The sequence below is a fragment of the Chiloscyllium plagiosum genome, chromosome 23, assembly GCF_004010195.1.
Source record: "Chiloscyllium plagiosum isolate BGI_BamShark_2017 chromosome 23, ASM401019v2, whole genome shotgun sequence".
Classification (NCBI taxonomy): Eukaryota; Metazoa; Chordata; class Chondrichthyes; order Orectolobiformes; family Hemiscylliidae; genus Chiloscyllium; species Chiloscyllium plagiosum.
This window is the reverse complement of record NC_057732.1, coordinates 27,827,928-27,852,638: the sequence shown is the minus strand read 5'-3', so window position 1 is coordinate 27,852,638 and position 24,711 is coordinate 27,827,928. Positions and strand designations below refer to the sequence as shown.

At 39.5% G+C, this 24,711-nt stretch overlaps 2 protein-coding genes across 5 annotated transcripts in view; one reads left to right on the top strand and one right to left on the bottom strand.

Moving 5' to 3' along the window:
• hdac10 (histone deacetylase 10) overlaps positions 1-1,443 on the bottom strand; it is a 40,955-nt gene extending 39,512 nt beyond the window's left edge. For 2 of the 3 annotated variants that reach the window (XM_043713747.1, XM_043713750.1), the window contains exon 1: positions 1,365-1,443. In XM_043713747.1, the coding sequence (XP_043569682.1) occupies positions 1,365-1,430 (66 nt within the window). In that variant the 5' untranslated portion in view covers positions 1,431-1,443. The remainder of the gene's footprint in view (positions 1-1,364) is intronic. The other variant, XM_043713749.1, reaches the window with a different exon arrangement.
• A 138-nt stretch (positions 1,444-1,581) lies between these two features.
• Positions 1,582-24,711, top strand: part of tubgcp6 (tubulin, gamma complex associated protein 6) — a 62,493-nt gene continuing 39,363 nt past the window's right edge. The window contains exons 1-7 of one of the 2 annotated variants that reach the window (XM_043713746.1): positions 1,582-1,997; positions 4,416-5,263; positions 11,138-11,301; positions 13,997-14,207; positions 15,136-15,309; positions 16,818-16,939; positions 20,446-20,512. In XM_043713746.1, coding sequence (XP_043569681.1) covers positions 4,490-5,263; positions 11,138-11,301; positions 13,997-14,207; positions 15,136-15,309; positions 16,818-16,939; positions 20,446-20,512 — 1,512 coding nt within the window. In that variant the 5' untranslated portion in view covers positions 1,582-1,997; positions 4,416-4,489. Of the gene's footprint in view, positions 1,998-4,415; positions 5,264-11,137; positions 11,302-13,996; positions 14,208-15,126; positions 15,310-16,817; positions 16,940-20,445; positions 20,513-24,711 lie in introns of both variants that reach the window. The other variant, XM_043713745.1, reaches the window with a different exon arrangement.

The window sequence follows — 24,711 nt, the reverse complement described above, 5'->3', positions numbered from 1 at the left end:
ATGCATTATAGGAGAATGGCCTGTATCTAAGATTGGGAACTAGCTCCTGGTATGAATATGTGGGTATGCTATACCTTCAAGAGAGTAAAAGCGAGCAGTGACTGCACCAAGTGTTCTCAATAAGACACAAGGTAACTGGGGTAGCTAGTTGCCTGGGAACGACATAACAGATTTGAATTCAGCCCAGTTTAAATTATACCCCCACAAAAAAATACTAAATTCCAATCAAGGTTGAATTGAGTACATTGATAATCTTAAAAGTCAACAATACAATCTGATACTTTGGGATATAAGACTGGGGAAAATTGAACAGTTTGGAGAACTGCCAACAGCTGTAGACTGCTAATCAGAATTCTCTTGAGAGGTACCTGTCTAGAGAAGGAGTTTGTACAGAGAAAGAGGATTTGACCGCTGGCTAGTTTTAAAATTTGAATTTTCCTGTAAATCTTAATTGACAGTTTTATCAGTCTATTATAGAAAGAAAGGTAAGGATAGAGTAAAAAGGTGTAAATAGTTGTGAGCTGATTATTCTCTTCTAATTTAACAAAGTTTTAATTTTTACTTTAAATAGTTCTTGGCCTCAAATTTTCACATTACTGTACAGGATAAATCTCATGTTGCTAGTTAAGTTGGAACACTACCTTGTACCTAAACTGGCACTATGTGGCAACATAGTACAGTTTTCATTGTACTTTTGAACTTGGAACACACGTGACAAAACCAAATCCTAATACATGTACTGTATATTGAAATGTGGATAAGGCAAGAGAAAAGGCTGAAGTTTCCACTAAAATAAAAGCAAGATACTCCAGGTGCTGGTAATCTGAAATAAAAACAAAGTGCTGGAGAAATTCAGCAGATCTGACAACATTTGTGGACAAAGTCAAAAGTCACACGACAACAGGTTAGAGTCCAATAGGTTTATTTGAAATCACAGGCATTTGAAACGCTGCTCCTTCAATCAGGTGAAGACGAAGCAGCAGCGCCTTGAAAGCTTGTAAAGTTGGACTTTAACCTGGTGTTGTGACTTCTGTCTTTGTCTACTTCAGTCCAATACCAGCACCTCCATATCATGGCTAACATTTGTGGAGAGAAAAACTCGAATTTCGAATCTAACATGACTTTTCCTCGGAGGAATTTCCATCGTTCCTGTCTCAGACTTATCTACACTTTTTTCTATAAGTACTGTGTACTTCAGACAAAAACTTCTCAGAGTAGCGTTACAAAACATTTCAAAGAAATACAACCCTGCTCCATTCAACATGGTGCATTGTTAGTTACCACTCTCCAATTGTAACACATAGGACACTTTACTCATACACAGTACATTATCTAGAGAGAAATGACAACAACCTGCAACCAACCTTCTCCTGATGATCACAGGGTTCAATACTTCCGCAGGTCAACCGTGCCCCCAACGGAAGTGACATCTGATTGGCAGCAGGTACAACCAATGGAAAGCGGGGTCTTGAGCCAGCTTCCAAATAGTGAGATAGCGCGCCAAGGGTAGTGTTGCTCGATTGGTTGCGGCTGCGAAGGAGGCGGGGACAGTGGTGGTTGAGGGGGCGGGTCGCGCGCCTGATGTTTGGCGGTTACGGCGCGTGCTTGACGTTGGGCGGTTGGATGGTACCGTGCTCCTGGCATGGCGTTTTATACAATGGCCCTGCTCTCCGGATAGGTGTGAGGGGGGAGGGTCTATCCGTGAACCCATACTGAAACTCCCGTCACTCTCCAGAGGGAGAGGGCTGCCTGACCTGCTGAACGCTTCCAGCGTTTTCTACTCGTTCTTCTGGCCTCCTTCCGCGCCGGATCCCACCGTCGGTTACAAGCTCACAGGTTGCTGGCGAGACTCTAGCAGCATCTGCGTGGAGAGACAGCAGAGTTAAACGCTTCGACTCCGACGACTCTTTATCAGAACCAACTGCTTCGTAATGTATGGAGTGATGCTGTGTCTAGCCTTACTCCTGTAATGTGCCCTTTACGAGTACTGTGCGCAGGTATATATTACCCTTCTCTCTATGGCAAGGCAGATGTGCACAGGACACAGATGGCAGTGCTGTCAGCATTTTGTCAATGTGTAATGTAATCCATAACCTTAATAAGGAGCTGAGGGGTTGCAAACTGCAATACAAGCTTTTACCAGGAGCAGAGATGCCTTAATGCAATTGCACAGGGACGGTAGGACCACACGTGGAGTATGGTGTGCAGTTTTGCCCTCATCTGAGGAAGGGTATTCTGATGGAGGGACTGCAATGCAGGTTTACCTGACTGATTGTGTCCGTGTGAAAAAAGAGTTAATGTTTTAAGTTTAGTGGCTCTTTAAGATGCTGCCAGACCTGCTGAGTTTTGCAAGCAATTTCTATTTTTGTTTCAGATCTCCGTTTGCAGCTCTTTATTTCAATTTACTAAACTGATTTCTGGGACTGCAGGATGGATGTATGAAGACAGACTTGTGGGTTAGGACTATATTCACTCAAGTTTAGGAGAATGAGCAGGGATCTCATTAAAACCTGTAAATCTCTAACAGGACTAAATAGGACAAACGTATGAAGGATGTTCCCAATAACTGGGGAGTTCAAAACCAAGCGACACGGTCTCAGGATACGGGTAGGCCACTTAGGACTGAGATGGGAAATTTGTTGGCCCAGAGAGTGGTGAACATGTAGAATTCTCGCACAGAAAGCAGTTTGAGGCTAAAATGTTGAATGTTTTCAAGAAAGTGTTGATATAGTTATTAGGGATCAAGGGGTAGAAGGAGAAAGGGGGAGCAAGGTACTGAGTCGGATGATCAGCCATGGTCATATTGAATGGTGGAAAGGCTGAATGGTTCACTCCTCTTTTCTCTGTTTTCTACCTTTCTGTTTCTTATTTGTGTTGGCTATATATTTTCTTAGGAATGATGAACCCTAAAATGAAATACTTCTGAAATTGTGATTTTACTGGTAATAATATAGAATGTTGTTGTTCTTATTGGGAATTTGGTGTACATAATTTAAGTAACCTGCATCTGTGGATTTTGTATGTTGTGCTGATTCTTGATTGGAATACTAAGTTTTTTCTTCATGTTCATCTCTATGACTCCATCTCTCACACTTTTTGTGACTCCCAGGGCAAATGATAGCTATCTGTCATTTTGTCCAACGAAATCCCTCTTTGTTAGAACATTAAGGAGAAGAAATGTGGATAAGGTCATTGCCATCAGAAAGAACAGACATCTAGATGACAATGTGAACATGTGGGAAATCTCCAACTCCACCACTGCCATCACCATCTCTGCCACTATCACATATGCAAAAATTGGCCATATGTTTTTACAAGTATTTTGGATATGTGACCAGCACAGCTGTTCTTGGAGTTAGTACTGAAGCCTCTTGGACTGCATGTCAGGAACCATGTTCTTTGTACGACCAGAGGAGGAAACTTGTGTTTTGTTAACTGATTTCACCAGTCTGAAACATCAAGTTGGTTCTAAATGTTGGAATTTGTAGGATTATAGGTGCCTGCATAATGCCTAATTAAAGTTTGTGAAGAAGAAAATGGCATTGAAATAAATATTGACCTGGAACATAAAAGTGATAAGCATCATAAGCCATAAGAAAAAAAAACTTTACAACAGCCAGCATTTGGATCATTATATTTCCTCCAAAGTAATACATTAGAATGAATTGCTTGCCCAGCTCAAACATTACTGGCAACTAGTGATTTTGGACAGTAGATTGTTGGACTGAAGATATTACAGTGTGCTTATTTTCAATGCTATGAATGCATAACATTGAGTTACCATAGTGCTGCTCTCTGGAGAGATTTGACTGGTAATGAATTAACCTGACAGTCACCACACGTCAGGTGAGGGTCGAAGGTGAAAAAATCAGGACTTTCACAGTGTCCCCAACTGGTGTGGGAATTGAGCCCATGTTGTTGGTGTCACTCTGCATTGTAAATCTGTCATTCAGCTAAGTGAGCTAGCTAAAACCTTTTTGCTTTTCAAGTCTTTCATCCAATTCTGAACATGATTCTGTAATTTGAATGTGTCCAGTGTGTGAGCTAGTCACTTGTACATTGGTGATCACAACTGGACTGGGTATTAAGGTGTGATTCAAGTAGAGCTGTGTAAAGTTTGATTATGACTTCTGACACCCATTATTTTTGTTAGTACAATTATATAGTTGTAGTTTGTTTGTAATTGCTGCAGTAGAGTGGTTGGAGAAAACACATGTTAAGACTTTACAATTGGTCCTGAGCTTCCATCTTGAATTAGAAATCAAAACTAATACTATAAATCATCATTATGTTTGCTGCCCATGTTGGAATATGATAAGTAAATAGAAACAAGAAAATTCTTTATCAGTTGTTAAAACAATTGTACCTGAATGCATTGATGTCATGTAGTTAATATTTTTGTTTTGTGTTTTAAGAACTTTTCCTTTTTGCCTGAGACTCATGGATAAAGAATTGCTGAACCTAAGGACCAAAGTTGTTAAGCCTTAACATGTCTACTATTTCTGAAACAACAACAGCAAGCATTACGCAATTATTTGGAGACCTCTGTGAAGCCCAGATGACAGGCCTGACATGGAAATGTTACTTGGGCAAAAGAAGACTCAACCGAAGACAATTCAAAGAAAAATTAAAAAGGGTTGTTTACAATACGTTATTTATAAATCTTTTCCGAGAAGAAGCCTCTCCAAAATATCAGTCTGATATCAGTAAACTGCCTGTGAGAAACAAAATCTTGATGCTGTCCTTCAATTTGAGGGTGGCTGGTTTGGGAATGGAAGCTGATCGCTTAGAAGACCTTGCAGATCAATTAGAAAAATCAGTATGCATGTCACAATCTGATCTGAATTCTGTCCTGGAACTTCTGATTGAGCTTGCAGGAACTGGACCATATCAACTTCAGCCACAGAAAAGGGATTATTTCTTGAACAATAAAAATGTTGGAAGAAATGTAAAACTTCAGGGCTATGATCACTATGATGTTAGCCTGTTTGAATCAGGGCTGTTATCCTTCAGTTCCAATGAGGACTTTCAATTTCATGATAATGTACAACGTACTCTTCAATTAATGGATGCAAAACCTGGCACTGGATTACCTGGCATTGGATTATTTTCCCATAATTACTTAGCTGGGGACAAATATGAGAAAGAAACACGAGTATCGCTATTTGGTGCGCTTGTACGTAGTCGTACTTGTGAAATGGAAATTAAGTTGGATTTGCCTGCTGTGCCAGATAACATAGATATCACTGGGCTTAAAATTCGGGTAAGTGAAAGAGCAAATATAACATTTGAAATATAGGATGAAGGTTCCTGTGTGAGCATAATTCAGAAGTTACTCCTGGAGTTAGGCTGATTTGTGCACCCAACTTGCTACTATCAATTTATTTGTACATTACCTACAAATTTCATTTCACATACACTTGAATATGAAATCCTGTGTAAACAAGTTAAAAGAAGCACAGGAAATCTTGATGCAATCTGGAGTGTAACTCAAACTGTCTATTGCCTTTCTAAGATTAAAAATTAAAGTTTTAAGCCATCCGAACATCAGTCATGGCAACTTACTCAATATATAGAGGAATCTCGATTATCTGAATACCAATTATCCAAAAATCAGATTATCCGAAGGGGATCTGGAGGTCCCAATAGAAACATTACATCAAACACGTTTCCAACAGTGATCACATCTTTTGTTTACAGTGATTAAACAGGCATGTCTCCAAATGACTGATTGATTGATTGATTGACTGCCCTCTCTCTCTCCCCACAAATTCCTTAGAGTTCTACACAGCCATATACCCTAAAAACCCCTTCCTCAAATAATCTCTCCAACATTGTCCTGTACATGACAGAGATGGAACCTGTCACAAAGTTGCAGTAGAAGATTGTGTGTGGGGCTGAGTGTGTGTGCACGCTATTTGGAGGCATACCCCACAACTGCAGCAGCAGCAGTCTTGTCGTTGGTGTCCAGTCCAGCTGCCCCGGAGAGGGTGCGGGGGGTGGTTGGTGATGTTGAATGGGTTTGGGGCGGTGTTGCACAGGGCCGGGGGCGGGGCTCGCATACTGTGTGTCTCCTGAATGAGGAGCAGACTTTAAAAACTCCGAGCCCCAGCGGAAAGGCAGTCAACCAATTAACCAAATAATCGATTATCCGAATGAAATAGTGCCCGCCCATTTTGTTCATATAATCAAGGTTCCCCTGTATTCCTGAGCAAACAATCTTGGAAATGGTTTAAATTTTAATGTGACTCATACAAAAGTCATAAAAGTGCATTGGGAAAAAAAAAAGCCAGGTTGTGTGGTAGAATGTTATACCTGTTAAGACTTTTTAGTTTTATTCATCTGTTCACACCAAATTGGAAATGCAGCAAGAGTGAACTTAAACTGGAAAAGGGTGATCCAGTCTACATAAGTGGACCTATGACCAAATGGTTCCTTTACCAACTCTTTCCTTTATGTACTGCTGACATCACAAGATAGTATTTTGGTTTTAGTTGCATTCCTCTTTACATTCAGCAGTTACTGCCAACAGGTTTCCCTTTTTTCCAAATATACAAAGTAATAATGAACATACAGTCGCAGTAGGAGGATCCAGTGGTCTTTGTCAATGTAGGTACCAACAGAACAATTAGGAGCAAGAATAGACAATTCAGCCCCTTTCAACCTATTATTAATTAAAAATCTCTCCATCTCCTCCTTTTAAATTCATTCAATGTCCAAGCATCCACAGCATTCTGGTGGAGTGAATTTAATAGATTCATGACCCTTTTGAGAGAAGTAATTTGTCCCCATCTCTGTTTTAAATCTGCTGCCTTTTATTCTATTCGGGGCGGCATGGTTGCTCAGTGGTTAACACTGCTGCTGCTTAGCGCCAGGCACCCGGGTTCGATTCCTGCCTCAGGCAACTTTGCAAACTCCACACAGACATTCTCCCTGGGCCTGCGTGGGTTTCCTCCCACAATCCACAGATATGCGGGTCAGGTGAATTGGCCATCTAAATTGCCCGTAGTGAAGGGCCTGTTGCCACACTGTAGGGAATCTAATAATAAATCTAATAAAACTATGAGCTCTCAGTTTAGATTACTGCACATGAGGAAACATTCTGTCTACGCATTGAATCATAGAGATGTACAGCACTGACACAGACCCTTTGGTCCAACTCAACCATGCTGATCAGATATCCTAAATAAATCTAGTCCCCTTTGCCAGCATTTGGACTATATCCCTGTAAACCCTTCCTATTCATGTACCCATTCCGATTCCTTTTAAATGTTTAATTGTACCAGCCTCCATCACTTCCTCTGGCAGTTCATTCCATACAGGCAGCACCCACTGTGTGAAAAAGTTGCCCCTTAGGTCCCTTTTAAATCTTTTCCCTCTCACCTTAAATCTATTCCCTCTAATTTTGGACTCCCCCACTCCAGAGACTTTGTTAATCTTTTTAGCATTTTGTATACCTCAATTAGTCAACATAGTTTCCTATTTCTGCCTAGGAATTAGGCACTGAATTAGAAAGGAGAACCTCAAAGGTTATAATCTTTGGATTATCACCTGAACCAAGTGCAATTTGATGTGAAGTGATGGCCTGTTCTTCAGAGATTTTTAATTTTATTTAATTAAAATAGTTGGTGAGAAGTCAGCTATGTTTTGAAGTTCTCAGTTTGTTACTCACCCTCTTCTGCTCCTCTCAATCTGCAGTTATATGGCTCAAAGATTGGTGTGAGAGAAGTGGAATCTAGTGTGTGGACTACTGAGAGTCAGTGCTGTACCATTGGGACTGTGAACACCTGAGCTGTGCTGCAGTTTGTCTTCTTGAGAACTGCATAACTAGGGAAGCAAAGAGGATTATAAATGAAATAATGGGGGCAAGGGATCAAATGTGAACAGACTTGTTTCAAGGTCTAGAAACAAGTCAAGAGAGGAAAATAGTTATAGGGGAAATGAGGGCCAGAGAAGGACTGGAAAGAGTCAGGTCTAAAATCTAAGAATACACCAATGAAGACTAGATAGTACAAAGGAAACAAAATTTCTGTGTCTGTATACACGTTGTATTTATAACAAACTAAATAAATTGGTAGCTCCCACTGAAGTAAATAAATTGCATTTGATAACTGTTAAAGACAGGGTTTGAGGTTGATAAGGATTGGGTCCTGAATATGGGTGGACATATGACATTCAAATAGAATAGGAAACTAAGTGAAGGTAGAGGCAAAAAATTTGATAATGTAATTAAATCATTGAATTGAATTTTTGTATATATCTGTGAGGTATCTAGCAAGGGAGAAAGATTAACTAGCACAATTGAAATATGGGCACAATTGAAATGTGGAACTTCTTTGAGGAACAGCTGCTGCCGTGGTTTATTAAAGAAGCTGAATCTCTTGTCAAGAAGAAGAAGGTGACTTGTGTTAGCATGAGACATAAAGGCTCAGGGTGTTGAGAGTTCCAAGTTGGCCAGGAAAGACCTAAAGAGAGAGCGAAGCGAAGAAGACCCAGGAAGGAATATGAGAAGTTGTTGGAAGATAGGATCAAGGAAAACCTTAAATCTTTCTAAAGGAATAAAAGAATGACGAGAGAAAGATGAGAGCCAATCAAGGATAGTATTGGGAAGCTGTGCATGGAGTCCAAGGAGATAGAGGAGGTGCGAAATGAAAACTTTTCGTCAGTGTTCACACAGGAAAAAGACAATGTTGTCGAGGAGAATACTGAAACACAGGCTACTAGACTAGATGGGTTTGAGGTTCACAAAGAGGAGGTGTTAGCAATTCTGGAAAGTGTGAAAACAGATAAGTCCACCGGGCTGGATAGGATTCTCTGGGAAGCCAGAGAAGAGGTTGCAGAGCCTTTGGCTTTGATATTTCTGTCGTCATTGTCTACAGGAATAGAGCCAGAGGACTGGAGGATAGCAAATGTTGTCCTCTTGTTCAAGAAAGGGAGTAGAGAGAACCCTGGTAATTATAGACCAGTGAGCCTTACTTCGATTGTGAGTAAAGTGTTGGAAAAGGTTATAAGAGATAGGATTGATCATCATCTAGAGAGCAATAAATTGATTAGGGATAGGCAACACTGTTTTGTGAAGTGTAAGTCATGCCTCACAAACCTTATTGAGTTCTTTGAGATGGTGATGAAACAGACGGATGAGGGTAAAGTGGTTAATGTGGTGGATATGGATTTCAGTAATGCATTTGATAAAGTTCCCCAGCATGAGATTGAGGGTGATTTAGCAGTTTGGATCAGAAATTGGCTAGCTGAAAGAAGCTGAAAAATGGTGGTTGATGGGAAATGTTCATCCTGTAGTTGAGTTACTAGTGGTGTGCCGCGAAGAACTGTTTTAGGGCCACTGCTGTTTGTCATTTTTATAAATGACCTAGATGAGGGCGTAGGAGGATGGGTTAGAAATTTGTGGATGGCTCTAAGGTTGGTGAGTTGTGGATAGTGCTGAAAGATATTGCAGGTTACAGGGGGACATAGATAAGCAGCAGTGCTGGGCTAAGAGGTGACAAATGGAGTTTAATGCGAAAAAGTGTGAGGTGATTCACTCTGGAAGGAGCAACAGAATAAAGAGTGCTGGGTTAAAGGTAAGATTCTTGGTAATGTAGATGAGCAGAGAGATCTCTGTGTCCATGTACATAGATCCCTGAAAGTTGCCAGCCAGGATGATAGGCATATGGTGTGTTAGCTTTAATTGTGGAGGGATTGAGTTTTGGAACCACGAGGTCATGCTGCAGCTGTACAAAACTCTGTTGTGGCAGCACTTGGAGTATTGCATACAGTTCTGGTCACTGCATTATAGGAAGGATGTGGAAGCTTTGAAAGGGTGCAGAGGAGATTTACTAGGATGTTATTTGGTATGGAGGGAAGGTCTTATGAGGGAAGGCTGGGATACTTGAGGCTATTTTCATTAGAGAGAAGAAGATTGAGTGGTGACCTAATTGAGACATATAAGATAATCAGAGGGTTAGATAGAGTGGACAGTGAGAGCTTTTTTCCTCAGATGGTGATGGCAAGCACGAGGGGACATAGCTTTAAATTGAGGGGTAATAGATATAGGATGTAGTTTCTGTACTCAGTGTAGTAAGGGTGTGGAAAGCACTGCCTGCAACAGTAGTAGACTTGCCAACTTTAAGCGCAACATTGGGGGCCTGTACTGTGCTGAAATGTTCCTTGTTCTATATTTATTGTGCAAATGAAATGCATGAATTTTAATGAGTTGATTGGTTCAGTTTCATACATTATGTATCTTTTACTGATACTGCCTACTGATATTACTAACTTGTCAATACTTGACAAAGTCATTCTCCATATTGATGATTTGTTAATCAATGAATTATCAGACGTGTCTTGTGCCAAATTCAAATTTTTCTATTAATTGTTGGGGGTAAGCACTGCTGCCTCACAGCGCCAGGGACCCGGGTTCGATTCCAGCCTCTGGTGACTGTGTGGAGTTTGCACGTTCTGCCGTGTCTGCGTGGGTTTCCTCCGGGTGCTCCAGTTTCTTCCCACAAGCCAAAGATGTGTGGGTCAGGTGAATTGGCCATACTAAATTGCCTTAGTGTTGGGTGCATTAGTCTGGGGTAAATGTGGGGAATGAGTCTGGGTGGGTTACTCTTTGGAGAGTCAGTGTGGACTTGTTGGGCCAAAGGGCCTGTTTCCATACTGTAGGGAATTTAATGTAATCATCAAGTACAAATTATTTAATGGTCTTTTTAAAAAAATATTTATTTGAAATGAGAGAGAGGAAAAAAAACAAGGCAGCAACAGCGAAAGAGAAAATACAAAGAAAATCCTGTAAGTGGGAGAAAGAAAGACAGAAATAGAGAGGAAGGATAGTGAACAGACTGTGCTGGCCATAGTGAAGAAGAATAAGAAGGGTTGGCAGACGAGGAAAAATAAATATTTTTATATTTATAACCTTATTTAAATAATAATTATTTCAGTGTAATATTTAAATGAGATCTTCAAAAGAAATGAGTTCCATTTAACTAGTTAATACATTTTCAGTTTGTGGTCTTTGGGATTAGGTTTGTGGGAGAACTGAATTTTGTCTTGATGCATAACGTATTATTATAAACAACAATTTTTCTAATCTATCAATATTTATATTGTGAGATGAAGATTAAAATCTGCATGTGCACAGGTTCCACAAAGCATTGACCAGTCAGAAGATGAAGGATTTCAGTCAGCATCCAACCTTACTCCAGATTCCCAGTCAGAACCCAGTACATCTCCGGACATTGATATATGGAGTGCAGTGCTGACTTATGAACCTAGCAAGTATAGATGTTGGGAACTAATTGGCTGGTAAGTGGAAAATGGATTTTTAATGTTAGCTGTTTCTATGTTTGATTATCCTACAATTAATAATACATATCTTTAACAACAAAGAGACAGCTTACAATTTCCTGCTCACAACATAGAGGCAGTTTTTTTGTGATTTGATTGAAATGATTCATTTATAAGTACAATTCAGGCTACTGACTCATACACAGATGCTCCTCTATATGTTTAAGTATAGTTTTCTGCTTGCTAAGATACAAAATAGTGCTCAATTATGTCAAATCATTTTCAACTTTCTCAGTAGTCAACCAAAAATGCAGACTCCATAAGGAGATTAAGTCTAGTTTGAACTGAGACCTGCAAGGTTTTGCCTACCAAGAGTGAGAGAGTGTGTTGTAGGATTCACCGTTATCATTCAGCAATGAACTGGAGACTCTTATGATGACCACTACTTTTGTCTGAGTACTCAATAAAAGCTCAGTCATAAATGTTTAAGTTAAAATAATAATAGAATTGTTCAGAAGTAAGATAATTACACAGAAGCAGAGCAGTGCAGCAAGGCACTCAGTTGGACAGTAATTGATTTATGTTATACATTAAATGCTTTTGCAAAGGCTTTTAAATTATAATGTAACCTAAGAACTCGGAACGGAAGTAGGCAATTCAGCCCCTTGAGTTTAGATCTAAACTGTTCAATCTCTCTTCATAAGACAAACACCTCAGCTCTAGAATCAATCTAGTGAAACTCCTCTGAACTGCCTCAGTGCAATTGCATCTCTCCTTAAGGGGACCAAAATTCTAAGCAATAATCGAGATGCTATCTCAAGATGACGTGACTCTTCTCTTCTCTTCTTTTATGCTTTAATAAAATTCCACTCGTCTTCCTTATTACCTGCTGTGCCTGTATCATAGTTTTCTATGATTCATGCATAAGGACATGCAGATGCCTTTGCACTGAAGTGCTCCTGAGTTTCTCCCCATTTCTATAATAAGTTGCTTTTATGTTGATATTTACTTTGCACAGAGCCTTGAGACTCTGTCTCAAACCAGGAATTAAAGCCTCTAATACCGTTCGATGGTTATACATCGTCACATTAATACAAAACAGGCCCATTTTTCAGAATGGTTAGGCATTTAAGTTACCGAACTCATTTGACACAATCATTTCATGTGAAAACCATTAATTCAGGCCATTTGTAATTTGTGAGTTTATGAGAGAATCTACTGTTTAATACAGTAAAATCTTGATAAGTCACAATTGGATAATTCAAAACTCCAGTTTTGGTGAAATTGTCACTCATTCCTGCTGGCAGAATAGGAAATCCAATAAAAGGATGCCTGTGTAACCAGTTTTGTCTTTAAAAAGCATCATATCAAAACATGGAAATGGTGATACAGCAAATGTGAAAAAATTCTGTGCTGGTAACTGGTTAGCCTGAAGTTGTGCACACTTCATAATGACTACACCAATCACACTTATGGCATTAAGCCACTCAAAAGTGTGAAATCACTGGCAAGCCTGCAGCACAACTGCAGAATATTCTTGACCGTGTCCTGAATGAGCAACGACCAAGAGCTCGCAAGTAAAATCAGACTCTTCTTCAGTTCATTCACTCCCAGTATTTAAAAGACGAAATGTGTAATTGTAGAAAGTGAAGCAAGGAATGTGTTTCTGCTATGACTTGCGTAGAAATGGATGGCCAAAAAAGTTGGCACTTTTTGTGATAGGCAAGTCTAAGAATGCATGTTACTTTGTGATTTTCAAGATCCTACTTGTCCAGGACGAAGTTAACAAAATTGCCTAGAATACCACTGGCATTTTTCAGGTGTCGATCAGAAAAGTGAACAAAATATATGAACATTTTTCAGTGCTTTTTAATGTACCAGGTCAACGAACTGAAAGATATAGAATTTTTTCACATTTGCTGTATCACCATTTCCATGTTTTGATATGATGCTTTTTAAAGACAAAACTGGTTACATGGGGCTTCCTTGCTGACTTGAAACTCCACTTAACATATTAAATTTATGAGTGGACCCCCCACACTTTGACTTATGGTAACTTAGCTGTAGTTTCCATCTGAAGTGTATATCTTAAATGTATTTCAAATTATTCTAATAATTTCTGCTCGTTAAATATTTGATTCTAATTTTTAACCAGATAAAGGGATTGCTTTAAATGCAGCAAAGTTTTTATTTTAATGTACATCATTCCCTCAACTCCACATACAATGCAATAGTCTTCAATGGTGAGGGAGGGAGCAGACAATCTTCTATCTGACCTCACCCAAAGCTATTCTGTAATAGGTCATAAAAGTGTAAATGTTTTCTTCTCTTACTGGAGCATTGTATTCATTTTATCTTTACATGAAGTTACTGACATTAAGAGCTCTCTTGGGCATAATGGTCACTTCTTTGCCCTAAAGCTGGAAGTGCAGTTTTTCCATTCATTTTTATATGTAACTGTATGTATCAGACCTTTTATTGAATAACATTTAATAGTGTAAGTGATTAATGGTATAGAATGCAAAAGTTAGTTTTATTTTTATAATGTAAAACCTGCACCCCAACCTGCAAATTTATAAGAAAAAGAAAAACATTTACTTCATTCGAATTTTATCTTTTCATTCAGCAGTATTTTTAGCTTATCTTTAATCCCTGAAGCAATTTAATTAAGGTGATTTAATTTATAGTAAAATCAGATGTATTTTTGTTTTAGTCCTCCAGGTAAAAAAGAGGAACCGTATCTTACTGAAGCAGGTCGAGAAGCTTTTGACAGGTTCTACCAATTACGTAAAAGTGAGCTACAGCTCATTGGGGGTACGCTGCTGCAGCCAACACCAGCTATACTTCAAAAAGAATCTGAGTTAGTTAAAGATGTCCTGAATGTCCTCATTGGTGTAGCATCAATGACTTTTTCTCTGAATCAGGTAGAGGATTTGTATTGTAACTGTAGTTAATGAGCATGACATTTGATTTTTACATTTGAGGCTTTTATAGTGTACTACAGTACTTGTAAACTAGTTTTTCAGTTGGATAGTAATAAATCTAAATAAATAGAATGAGGTTCTAGTTTTTAACCTTCACATTGAATTTCATAGAACCTAGTCTCTGCAGATGATCATATTTCAGTTCAGCCTCCCCAAAACCCTCCTCCATATCACTGTAATGTCACATTCATCCCCTATTTCTTGCTTCGACTTATTTATCTAGATTGCTCTTAAACGCATCTGTGTTCTTAACTGCAACCACTCCATACAACAGTGGATTCAGCATCCTCACCATTCTCAAAAAAATATAGTTCTTTTGAAGTTCCCATTAGATATGACTATAACTTTTGGTCTCTTTTCCAAAACAAACAAGCAAACAGACACACATACACACACATATACATATATACACAGACACATATATATCATTCGCACATTTGATGTTATGAATTATACAAATAAGGAATTATTGATCATCCTGGATCTCTAAATCCAAAGGTTACAGCATTATTCTATTTAACAAGGTTGAGAATATCTTGAAAGGGGTGAAAGCTCATCTTTTTATGATAGTTCTAATGAGTTAAATGAAGGAAAACTTGAGACATTTGCTTGATGCTAGCACTAATCACAGTGTACACAAAGTACTTATTATCTCTTGCTGTATTAAAATAATTGAACTCTTTTATAAATACTGAAAGTGCCAAAGTCATCAAACAACTGGAATTGTTTTAAACGTTACTGGTGTTTGGTTACAAAACAGCAGTGTAATAACTATGCAGTAATTTAATCATAAATTGTGGAAAACTGATTCAACTGTATGTTTCAACCAATATTTAAGTGATTTGCTTTTTATTTTCTGTCTCTTCAGTCTCTCCAGGCATTTGTAGTTAAACAAGGAGTGTATGTCTCTGGAACATCCCCTGAGAGTATGTATAACCTCCTCTCTGAATTGGCTGAAAATGGAACGTACTACACCCGGCTCAGTCACTTCTCGCTTCAGCCAATTCTTGACTCTACATACAATAAAGGCCTTGTTTTCCAGGTTTTAGTCAGTTTTGTAATTGGATTCTTTTTTATAAGGCTCTGCAACAAATTAGTTTTTTTATCATAACTTTGATTATTAGGAAATTTGATCACAATAGTAAAGCACTACTTTGTTGTTGCTTTAACCAACACCTGAACTCCACGGTAAAGTTCACATGCTTATTAGTCTGCTTTTTGGCAGAACATTTAATTACCTAGTTAAAAATAAGTTATGTTCTTAATGCATGATGCTTAAGAATTCTATGTATCCGAATAACCTTTGCAATTTTTAGTATCAAGACACGTGTTTGTTCAATAGGGAAAGGCGTAAAATACATTTTGAAATTTAGGGTGTAGGGTGTAGGTTTGCTCGCTGAGCTGTAGGTTTGATATCCAGACGTTTCATTACCTGGCTAGGTAACATCATCAGTGGCGACCTCCCAGTGAAGCGAAGCTATTGTCTCCTGCTTTCTATTTATATCTTTCTCCTGGATGGGATTCCTGGGGTTTGTGGTGATGTCATTTCCTGTTCGTTTTCTGAGGGGTTGATAGATGGCATCTAGATCTATGCATTTGTTTATGGCGTTGTGGTTGGAGTGCCAGGCCTCTAGGAATTCTCTGGCATGTCTTTCTTTAGCCTGTCCCAGGATAGATGTGTTGTCCCAGTCGAAATGGTGTTTTTTTTTTCATCTGTGTGTAGGGCTACAAGGGAGAGAGGGTGGTGTCTTTTTGTGGCTAGCTGGTGTTCGTGTATCCTGGTGGCTAACTTTCTTCCTGTTTGTCCTACGTAGTGTTTGTGGCAATCCTTGCTTAGAATTTTGTAGATGACGTTGGTTTTGTCCATGGGTTGTACTGGGTCTTTTAAGTTTGTTAGTTTTTGTTTGAGAGTGTTGGTGGGTTTGTGTGCTACTAGTAGTCTGGCTGTCATTTCTGAAACTTTTTTGATGTATGGTAAGATGGTTAGGGTTTCTGGCTGTGTTTGGTCTGCTTGTCGTGGTTTGTTCTTGAGGAATCTGCACACTATTATTTGAGTATCTGTTCTTCTTGAATACGTTGTATAGGTGGTTCTCCTCTGTTTTCCGAAGTTCGTCTGTGCTGCAGTGTGTGGTGGCTCGTTGGAATAGTGTTCTGATACAGCTTCGTTTGTGTGTCTTGGGATGGTTGCTGGTGTAGTTAAGTATTTGGTCAGTGTTTGTCGGTTTTCTGTATACGCAGGTTTGTAGTTCTCCTTTGTCCTTTCTTTCGAAACATTTTGAAACGTTTTATTGAGTTTGATAGAAAAATTTGCACATATTTCCCATTGTCAGACATCAGGCTTGGGATGTTAGGTTCAGTTGCAATGCTTAGGATTTAGAGGCAAAACTGCTCATGAAACGTCAGGTCCTACAATTTACAACTGTAGAAGTATATTACTCTAATACTAGTTTTCAGAGCACAGCAAAAGTTGAACTTTGTAATATACCAGTGTTAGTACACAAGAATGAACCTGCAAAACAAATTGAACAAGTTATACTTATATTTTACTAGGCTTTTACAAGTGGATTGAGGAAATATCTACAATATTATAGAGCATGTGTATTATCAACACCTCCATCACTGAGCCTTCTACCAATTGTCTTTCTGTTCAGGAAACTGGGACGTCAATTAAGGTCAGTGTAATTCATTTTGTACAGTGTGTACATTACAGGTAGTCTTAAAATATTAAAATTTGCTATCATAGGTCAGGCTGAAAACACGAATGATTCAATTTTCTGTTTATTACTTTGAATCGAAAAGTATTATTTCATTTTGAATAACTCATTTAATATTTTCGGTTAACATGTTGTTAATTTTTTTATGTATGTCTTGCCCATCAATTCCAAATACCGAAAGCATACTCTGTTTACTAGATTTAATACTAAAGATCCACTTTGGCTAAACATACTTCTAAGTGATATCTTATTATGAGACCAATGATTAATTTGTAAAGTGATCTATACCCCTGCAATCTGCAACCCTTCCAGCCACAGATATTTTAATCAGAGCGGCACGGTGGCTCAGTAGTTAGCACTGCTGCCTCACAGCGCCAGGGACCCAGGATTGATTCCAGCCTCGGGTGACTGTGTGGAGTTTGCACGTTCTTCCCATGTCTGCGTGGGTTTCCTCCAGGTGCTTCGGTTTCTTCCCGTGATCTAAAAATGGGCAGGTTAGGTGAATTGGCCATGCAAAATTGCCTATAGTGTTCAGGGATGTATAGGCTAGTTGTGTACGTCAGGGGTAAATATCGGGTAGGGGAATGAGTCTGGGTGGGTTACTGTTCAGAGGGTCCATGTGGACATGTTGGGTCGAAGGGCCTGTTTCCACACTGTCGAGATTCTAATTTTAATTCTAAAGCCTGTTCAGAAGTGTTATGGTACACCTCCGAAGCAGGTAGAACTTGAAACAGGGCCTTCTGGCTTCAAGGTAGGGACATTACTATTGTGCCATATCAACCCCAAATTTTTCACTTGTATATAGAGATCTAAATGTGATCATTAATCTAACTAAAAGTTTGATTTGATTTTCTAATTTCTGACAATCATGAGGTTTCAGTTCCTCTCTCTTTGAACTACTTTAATAAGTATTTGCTGTAAGGGGAATGGAACACTTTGAATTTCGCCATTTTATTTTGGCCACCAGTAGATCATTTTAGGAATTTTATTGGAGCACCGGAATGGGCAGGCCAAAGGAGTAACACTTGTGAACTAATGCTGAAAAAATCATATGAAATTCACTTGTGATTATTCAAAGAAATTAAACAGATTAGGAGATAATAATAACATTTCAGCCATCTAGATAAGTAACCCCTAGTATGTTGAAACATTTATAATTTGAAAGAAACAGCAGAAATTAATGTGTATTTCACTTTTGGAGAAAATGTGCATACTCCTTGTGATGAGTGTAGACTTGTTTAAATGCATGAGTTTGTATCGGGTGCGTTGTCTAATTAATCTAGTTGAATCTTTAATGAGATAATTGGCTAAAGAATCCTGTGGGATTCTATTACAATGCGAAAGCACATAGAATTGGAGATAATCTTGTGACATGACTTATTAGTTGACTTGTATATTGGAGAGGGAACGGAACATTTTCTTACTTGTGGAATGTGCGAATGGTCTCATACAGTGATCTGAATGGTTGGCTCAGATTTTCAAGAGTTGTATATTCAGGCCCTAACAGTCTATTCTTGACCACCAGTGAAGTGATGAAGGGAGTCATCAACAGTGCTATCAATTGGCACTTGCTGAGCAATAACGTCTCACTGACAGTGGGAATTAGAAGAAAAACTTTCCCCATTGGTTGATGTCATACCTAGCACAAAGGAAGGCAGTTGTAGTTTTTGGAGGTCAGTCATTTCGTTTTAGGGCATCTCTGCAGGAGTTCCTCAGGTTAGTATCCTAGGCCCAACTGTCTTCAGCTTCTTTATTTACCTTCCCTCTATCATGAAGTGGGAATGTTTGCACAATGTTCAGCATCATTCACGGTGACTCAGTTTCCGAAGTAGTCAGTGTCCAAATGCAGCATGATCTGGACAATATCCAGGTTTGACTGAAAAGTGGCAAGCAATATTTGGATCACACAAGTGCTAGGCAATGACTATCTCCGACAAGACAGAATGTAATCATTGCCCAGTCATTCAATGGCATTACAATAATTGTATCTCATATTGTCAATATCCTGGGGTTTACCAAAAACTGAACTGGACTAGCAATTTAAATATGGTGGCTGAAAGAGCAGATCAGACACTCGGTATCCTGCAGCAAGTAACTCACCTGACTCCTCAAACGCTGTCCACCAGTTACAAGGCACAAGTCCAGAATGTGATGGAATGCATCTCGCTAGCCTGGTTGAGTGCACCTGAAAAACCAATAAAGAAGCTTGATACCATCCAGGACAAATCAGCCCACTTATTGGTACGACACCATACCATATCACAAACAAACACTCAGCGGCAGCACTACAGAAATTTGCCAAAGCTACTTAGGCAGCATCTTTCAAATTGACAACCACTGCCATCCAGAAAGACAAAGGCAGCAGGTACAGTCTGTTCTGATATAAAGTGTGTTTCTTCAATGCGAATTGGCTATAACATGAAGAATTTAGATTATTATTTGTAGTACATGAACTTTCCTTGTCTGTATTGGCTATAACGCTATTCTGATTCCATTGGTTTAAATGATGCTGCTATTATACAACTTTCTTATAACACGTGACCACACAGGAACAGAACTATTGCATTATAATAGAACAGACTGTACATGGGAACAATGCCACCAACAAGTTCCCATCCAAGCCACTCACCAGCCTGACCTGGGGATGTATCACTATTCCTTCAGTGTCGCTTGTTCAAAGTCCTCTAACTCCCTTGCTCATGGCATTGTGGGTCATAGACTGCAGCAGTTCAAGAAGGCTGCTGGGATTAAATGCTGATCCAGCCTGTGAAGTCCACATCCCATGAATAAATGAAAAAAAATTAAAGGTTTCAAAAACTGTCATTCGATGGATTTTTGTTAGGGAATGATAGGGAGTCATAGAGTCATACAGCACGGAAACAGACTCTTTTGTCCAACAAATCTACGCTGACCATAATCCCAAACTAAACTAGTCCCACCTGCTGGTACTTGGCCATATCCCTCCAAACGTGTCCAGGTTTATGAATTTAAAATGGCAAAGACAGTTGAAGCTGAAATATGTTGCTGGAAAAGCGCAGCAGGTCAGGCAGCATCCAAGGAGCAGGAGAATTGATGTTTCGGGCATGAGCCCTTCTTCAGGAAGAAGGTTGAAGACAGTTGAAGTACATGTTAACCATGATTTCATTGTATGGGAGAGCAAACTGGAAGAATTGAATTACCAATTCCTACTATTATGTATATTAGTGATGAATATGATACTATAATATTTAGAAAGGCAGTAATTAATATGTAAGATCAGTATAATGAAAAAAGATGCCAAACGTAAATGATTTGATTACAACTGAGGGGTGTACCTAATTTTAAAAATAATTTTGTAGGCGTTTGGATGTTTGCAATATTCTGTGGATATTAAACAATTTATTTTTAATTTGACTTTCATTTGCTTAGTAGCAGTTATGACAATTGCTGGGAATAATAGTGAATAGTAAATATGTGCTTTGCAGGTATTTGTCTGAATTATGTTGTATAGGATCCGGTGCGCTGGGAGGAAATTCATCACCTTTCCCCACTGTAAGTTCTTATTGTTTTTGTTTCACTCTGATTCTTATTTTTACTGATGTAGATGTTGCCTTCTTGGTTGTGGTAATTTTCCACGTTTTCCTCTGTATATTTTCCCTATTAGGCCTGTGAGCACTGGCTGGCCATTTAAATAAATGTAAACAAAAGTTAGCCTAATTCTGCCCTCCTGCAAAAAACATGCATGCAATTCCAGTAGGAGTTTACTTGCGAATGATTGGAAACAGTGACCCCTTTTTGTTTTCCTTTCATCACCTCGGGATACATACTAACTATTCATTTCCACCTTGGTCATTTTCATGAAATTTAACACAAGATTTGTTCTGCTGTTGCCACTTATAATCAGATAAATTTTACACTGGTAATATCTGACAGTTAATAGTACTCTTTGTGATGAATAAGAAGATTCTGTTTAATGGTTTCTGAAGTTGCTGCACACTGACAATGGCAGCTTGGAAGAAAGCAGAAAGAACTCGAGTTACCAAGCACCACGTGACTAATTGCGTGTATCTGAAGTGTAGTCGCTCTTTAAATATAAAAGAAACTTATTGTGAAGAAATCATGAAGCTGCTTACTCTCGGAACAATTGGAGTCAAATTGTTTTACTCCAGATTCAGAGGTATCCTGTTGTTCGTTCTGTTGGTGGAGTTTGTGGTCCCATGGCCAGCAAACAGACTACTACACTAGGGCATTATTTGTGATGTGTCCATCTGCAACAATAGGATACTTAGAATGTGGTGTTTTCCCAGTTCTATGCAGAGGCCACCCATTGCCCATTGACAGATGTTTCAGATATGATTTTATCATTGTTGAGCTGCACTCCAATGGTGAAAGATGGGTGGTTCTGCAACTGGCAGCAAACATCATACTACCCTGCCCATTGTGGGGAAACATATTTCTTCAGTGAGTAGGTGAGCAAATGCAAAGTTAGATGAAACCGAACGAACTGTGGATCTGTAAATCAGACACAAACAGAAGTTGCTGGGAGAGCTCAATGGGTCTGGCAGCATCTGTGGAGAGAAATAAGAGTTAACGTTTCAGGTTATGTGATCCTTCCTAAGAACAGAATTCCCAGTTCTGAGGCAGGGTCATAGAGTTAGAGTGTCAAAGAGATTTACAGCATGGAAACAGACCCTTCAGTCCAACTTGTCCATGCCGATATCCCAACCCAATCTAGTCCCATCTGCTAGCACCTGGCCCATATTCCTCCAAACCCTTTTAAATGTTGCAATTGTACTAGCCTCCACCATTTCCTCTGGCAGCTCATTCCATACTTGTACCACCCTCTGTGTGAAAAAATTGCCCTTTAGGTCTCTTTTATGTCTTTCCCCTCTCACCTTAAACCCATGCCCTCTAGTTCTGAACTCCCTCACCTCAGGGAAAAGACTTTGTCTATTTATTCTATCTATGCTCCTCATGATTTTATAAACTTCCATAAGTTCACCCCTCAGCCTCCAATGCTCCAGGGAAAACAGACCTAGCCTATTTCAACCTCTCCCCATAGCTCAAATCCTCCACCCCGGCAACATCCCTGTAAATCTTTTCTGAACCCTTTCAAGTTTCACAACATCTTTCCAACAGGAACGAGACCAGGATTGCACGCAATATTCCAACAGTGGCTTAACCAATGTCCTGGACAGCTGCAGCATGACCTCCCAAACCCTGTACTCAATACTCTGACCAATAAAGGAAAGCATACCAAATGCCTTTTTCACTATCCTATCTACCTGCTACTCTATTTTCAAGGACCTATGAACCTGCACTCCAAGATCTCTTTGTTCAGCAATACTTCCCAGGACCTTACCATTAAGTGTATAAGTCCTGCTAAGATTTGCTTTTCCAAAATGCAGCACTCTGCATTTATCTGAATTAAATTCCATCTGCCACTTCTCAGTCCATTGGCCCATCTGATCAAGATCCCGTTGTATTCTGAGGTAACCTTCTTTGCTGTCCACTACACCTCCAATTTTGGTGCCATCTGCAAACTAACTTTACCTCTTCTGCTCACATCCAGGTCATTTATATAAATGATGAAAAGTAGTGGACCCTGCATCGACCCTTGTGGCACTCCACTGGTCACAGACTTCCAGTCTGAAAAACAACCCTCTCACCACCACCCTCTGTCTTTTACCTTTGAGCCAGTTCTGTATCCAAATGGCGAGTTCTCCCTGTATTCCATGAGATCCAACCTTGCTAACCAGTCTCCCAAGGTGCTCTGGGATCCCAAGACCAATATTGTTTTTTGCCAGTGTCTTTAACTGATGCTCAGAATGCAGGAGCTCATGGTAGAACATGTCATGTGCAATTTTGAATTGGTCTTCCAGTATTTTGCTGAAAGTGATGGTGTTTTGGGCGAGGCTGTACTTCTTGCTATTCCTACTTCTTTAATGTTGACACCATTGAGTTCCTAAATAACCTTGAAACTTTGTTAAGTTTTTGATTATGGAGATAAGAGGAGTGCACAGAGTAGAAACTTAACACTAACATGACACTAACAAGTTCAAGGGAATTGAGAGATCTTTGGGTATTGGTCCACAGATTTCTAAAGACAACAGGACAGGTTGATAGAGTAAAGGTGGCATACAAGACACTTGCCTTTATCAGTTTTAACATAGGAGCAGGGAGCTTATATCAGGGTTGTATAGGACATTGGTTAGGCCACAGCTGGACTGCTGTGTTTACTGTCACTACACTATAGGAAGGATATCATTGCATTGGAGGTGGGACAGAGGAGATTCACTAGGATGTTGCCTGGTATGGAGCATCATAGCTATGATGGGAAGCTGGTTATTTTCTTTAGAGTTGAGAGAGGTGAATAAGATTGAGGGGCATGGACAGCGTTGATAGAAAGCAGTTGTTTCTGATTTGAAGGTTCAATAATAAGGGTGCATAATTTTAAGGTGAAAGGCATAAGGTTTAGAGGGGATTTGAGGAAACAAAAAAATGGTGTTTGGAGGAAATATTCCAAGAGTGTCAATTCGTGTTAAAGCTTGAAGCATATTAACAGGTTCTGGAGCCAGTACTTTGTCTAGATTTAGGTGGAAAGACAGTTTTTTTTCTCTCTCCACGTGCTTAAGGCAGGCTTTGTATTCACCATAATGATTGGTCCTGAAGACCATGATTGATCTTGCAGGAAAAGTTCCTAATTAAACCTTCAAAAACTTAGGAAACCCGTTCTGGAAAGAAGCATCATTTATTGTTAAATCCTAAAATAGATAGTCCCAGCCTGCAACAGACAGTTCTGAAGACCTCTATCTCTGCGTCTGCTTTCTTTATATTATAAGTCAGAAGTGCTCTTACACACACATTACCAAATCACTGTGACTTTTTTTTGACTGATGTGGGTCTGCTTTATTTTATTTTGTTTTTGTTTATGAAGGGCTCTGATGATAAGTACCAACTGGGCTGGCGTTTGCCTGTTATGACAGGAGCTGTTATTCACTGAACTCCACAAAGAGATTAATTAGTGATTTTCTTGGAATATTTTTGTTTCTTTTAAAGGTGGGAAAACAGAATTGAATCCAGAGTTAAAATTGGCAGCATAAAAAAAAGCAATTGAGCAAATGGATCCTAGTGTCCATTCCCAATGCACAGGTTATGCTGTTGGCTGAGGTCCAAACTGCATTCACTTGCATCTAACCTAGTTACATCTGAAATTTGAGAGACTAAGTTATACTTTTGGATGTGCAGACAATTAATATTCATCCTTTGCCTGCCCAAAGGATCTTGGAGAAATGACTGTACATGTTGTGGAATGCACAAACCAGTTCTCTCCCCCCCCCCCCCTTCTCTTCTCCCTCCCCTCCCCCAGGTATTCAATAGGTTTCATAGCTAATGTTCATCTTCAAAGTTTGTGCGAAGATTTGTAGCTCGGGTGCTCGTTGCTGTGGTTCTGTTCGCCGAGCTGGAAGTTTTTGTTGCAAACGTTTCGTCCCCTGGCTAGGCGACATCATCAGTGCTGGGTACCCAATATACCAACCACGACAGCGGACAGCTGAAACTGACAACCAGAAGCGGCAGGGACAGACCACTATAAACACCAGAGGAAACATCAAAGAAGCGCTTCGCAGGAGGCTCCCAAGCACTGATGATGCCGCCTAGCCAGGGGACGAAACGTTTGCAACAAAAACTTCCAACTCGGCGAACAGAACCACAACAACGAGCACCCGAGCTACAAATCTTCACACAAACTT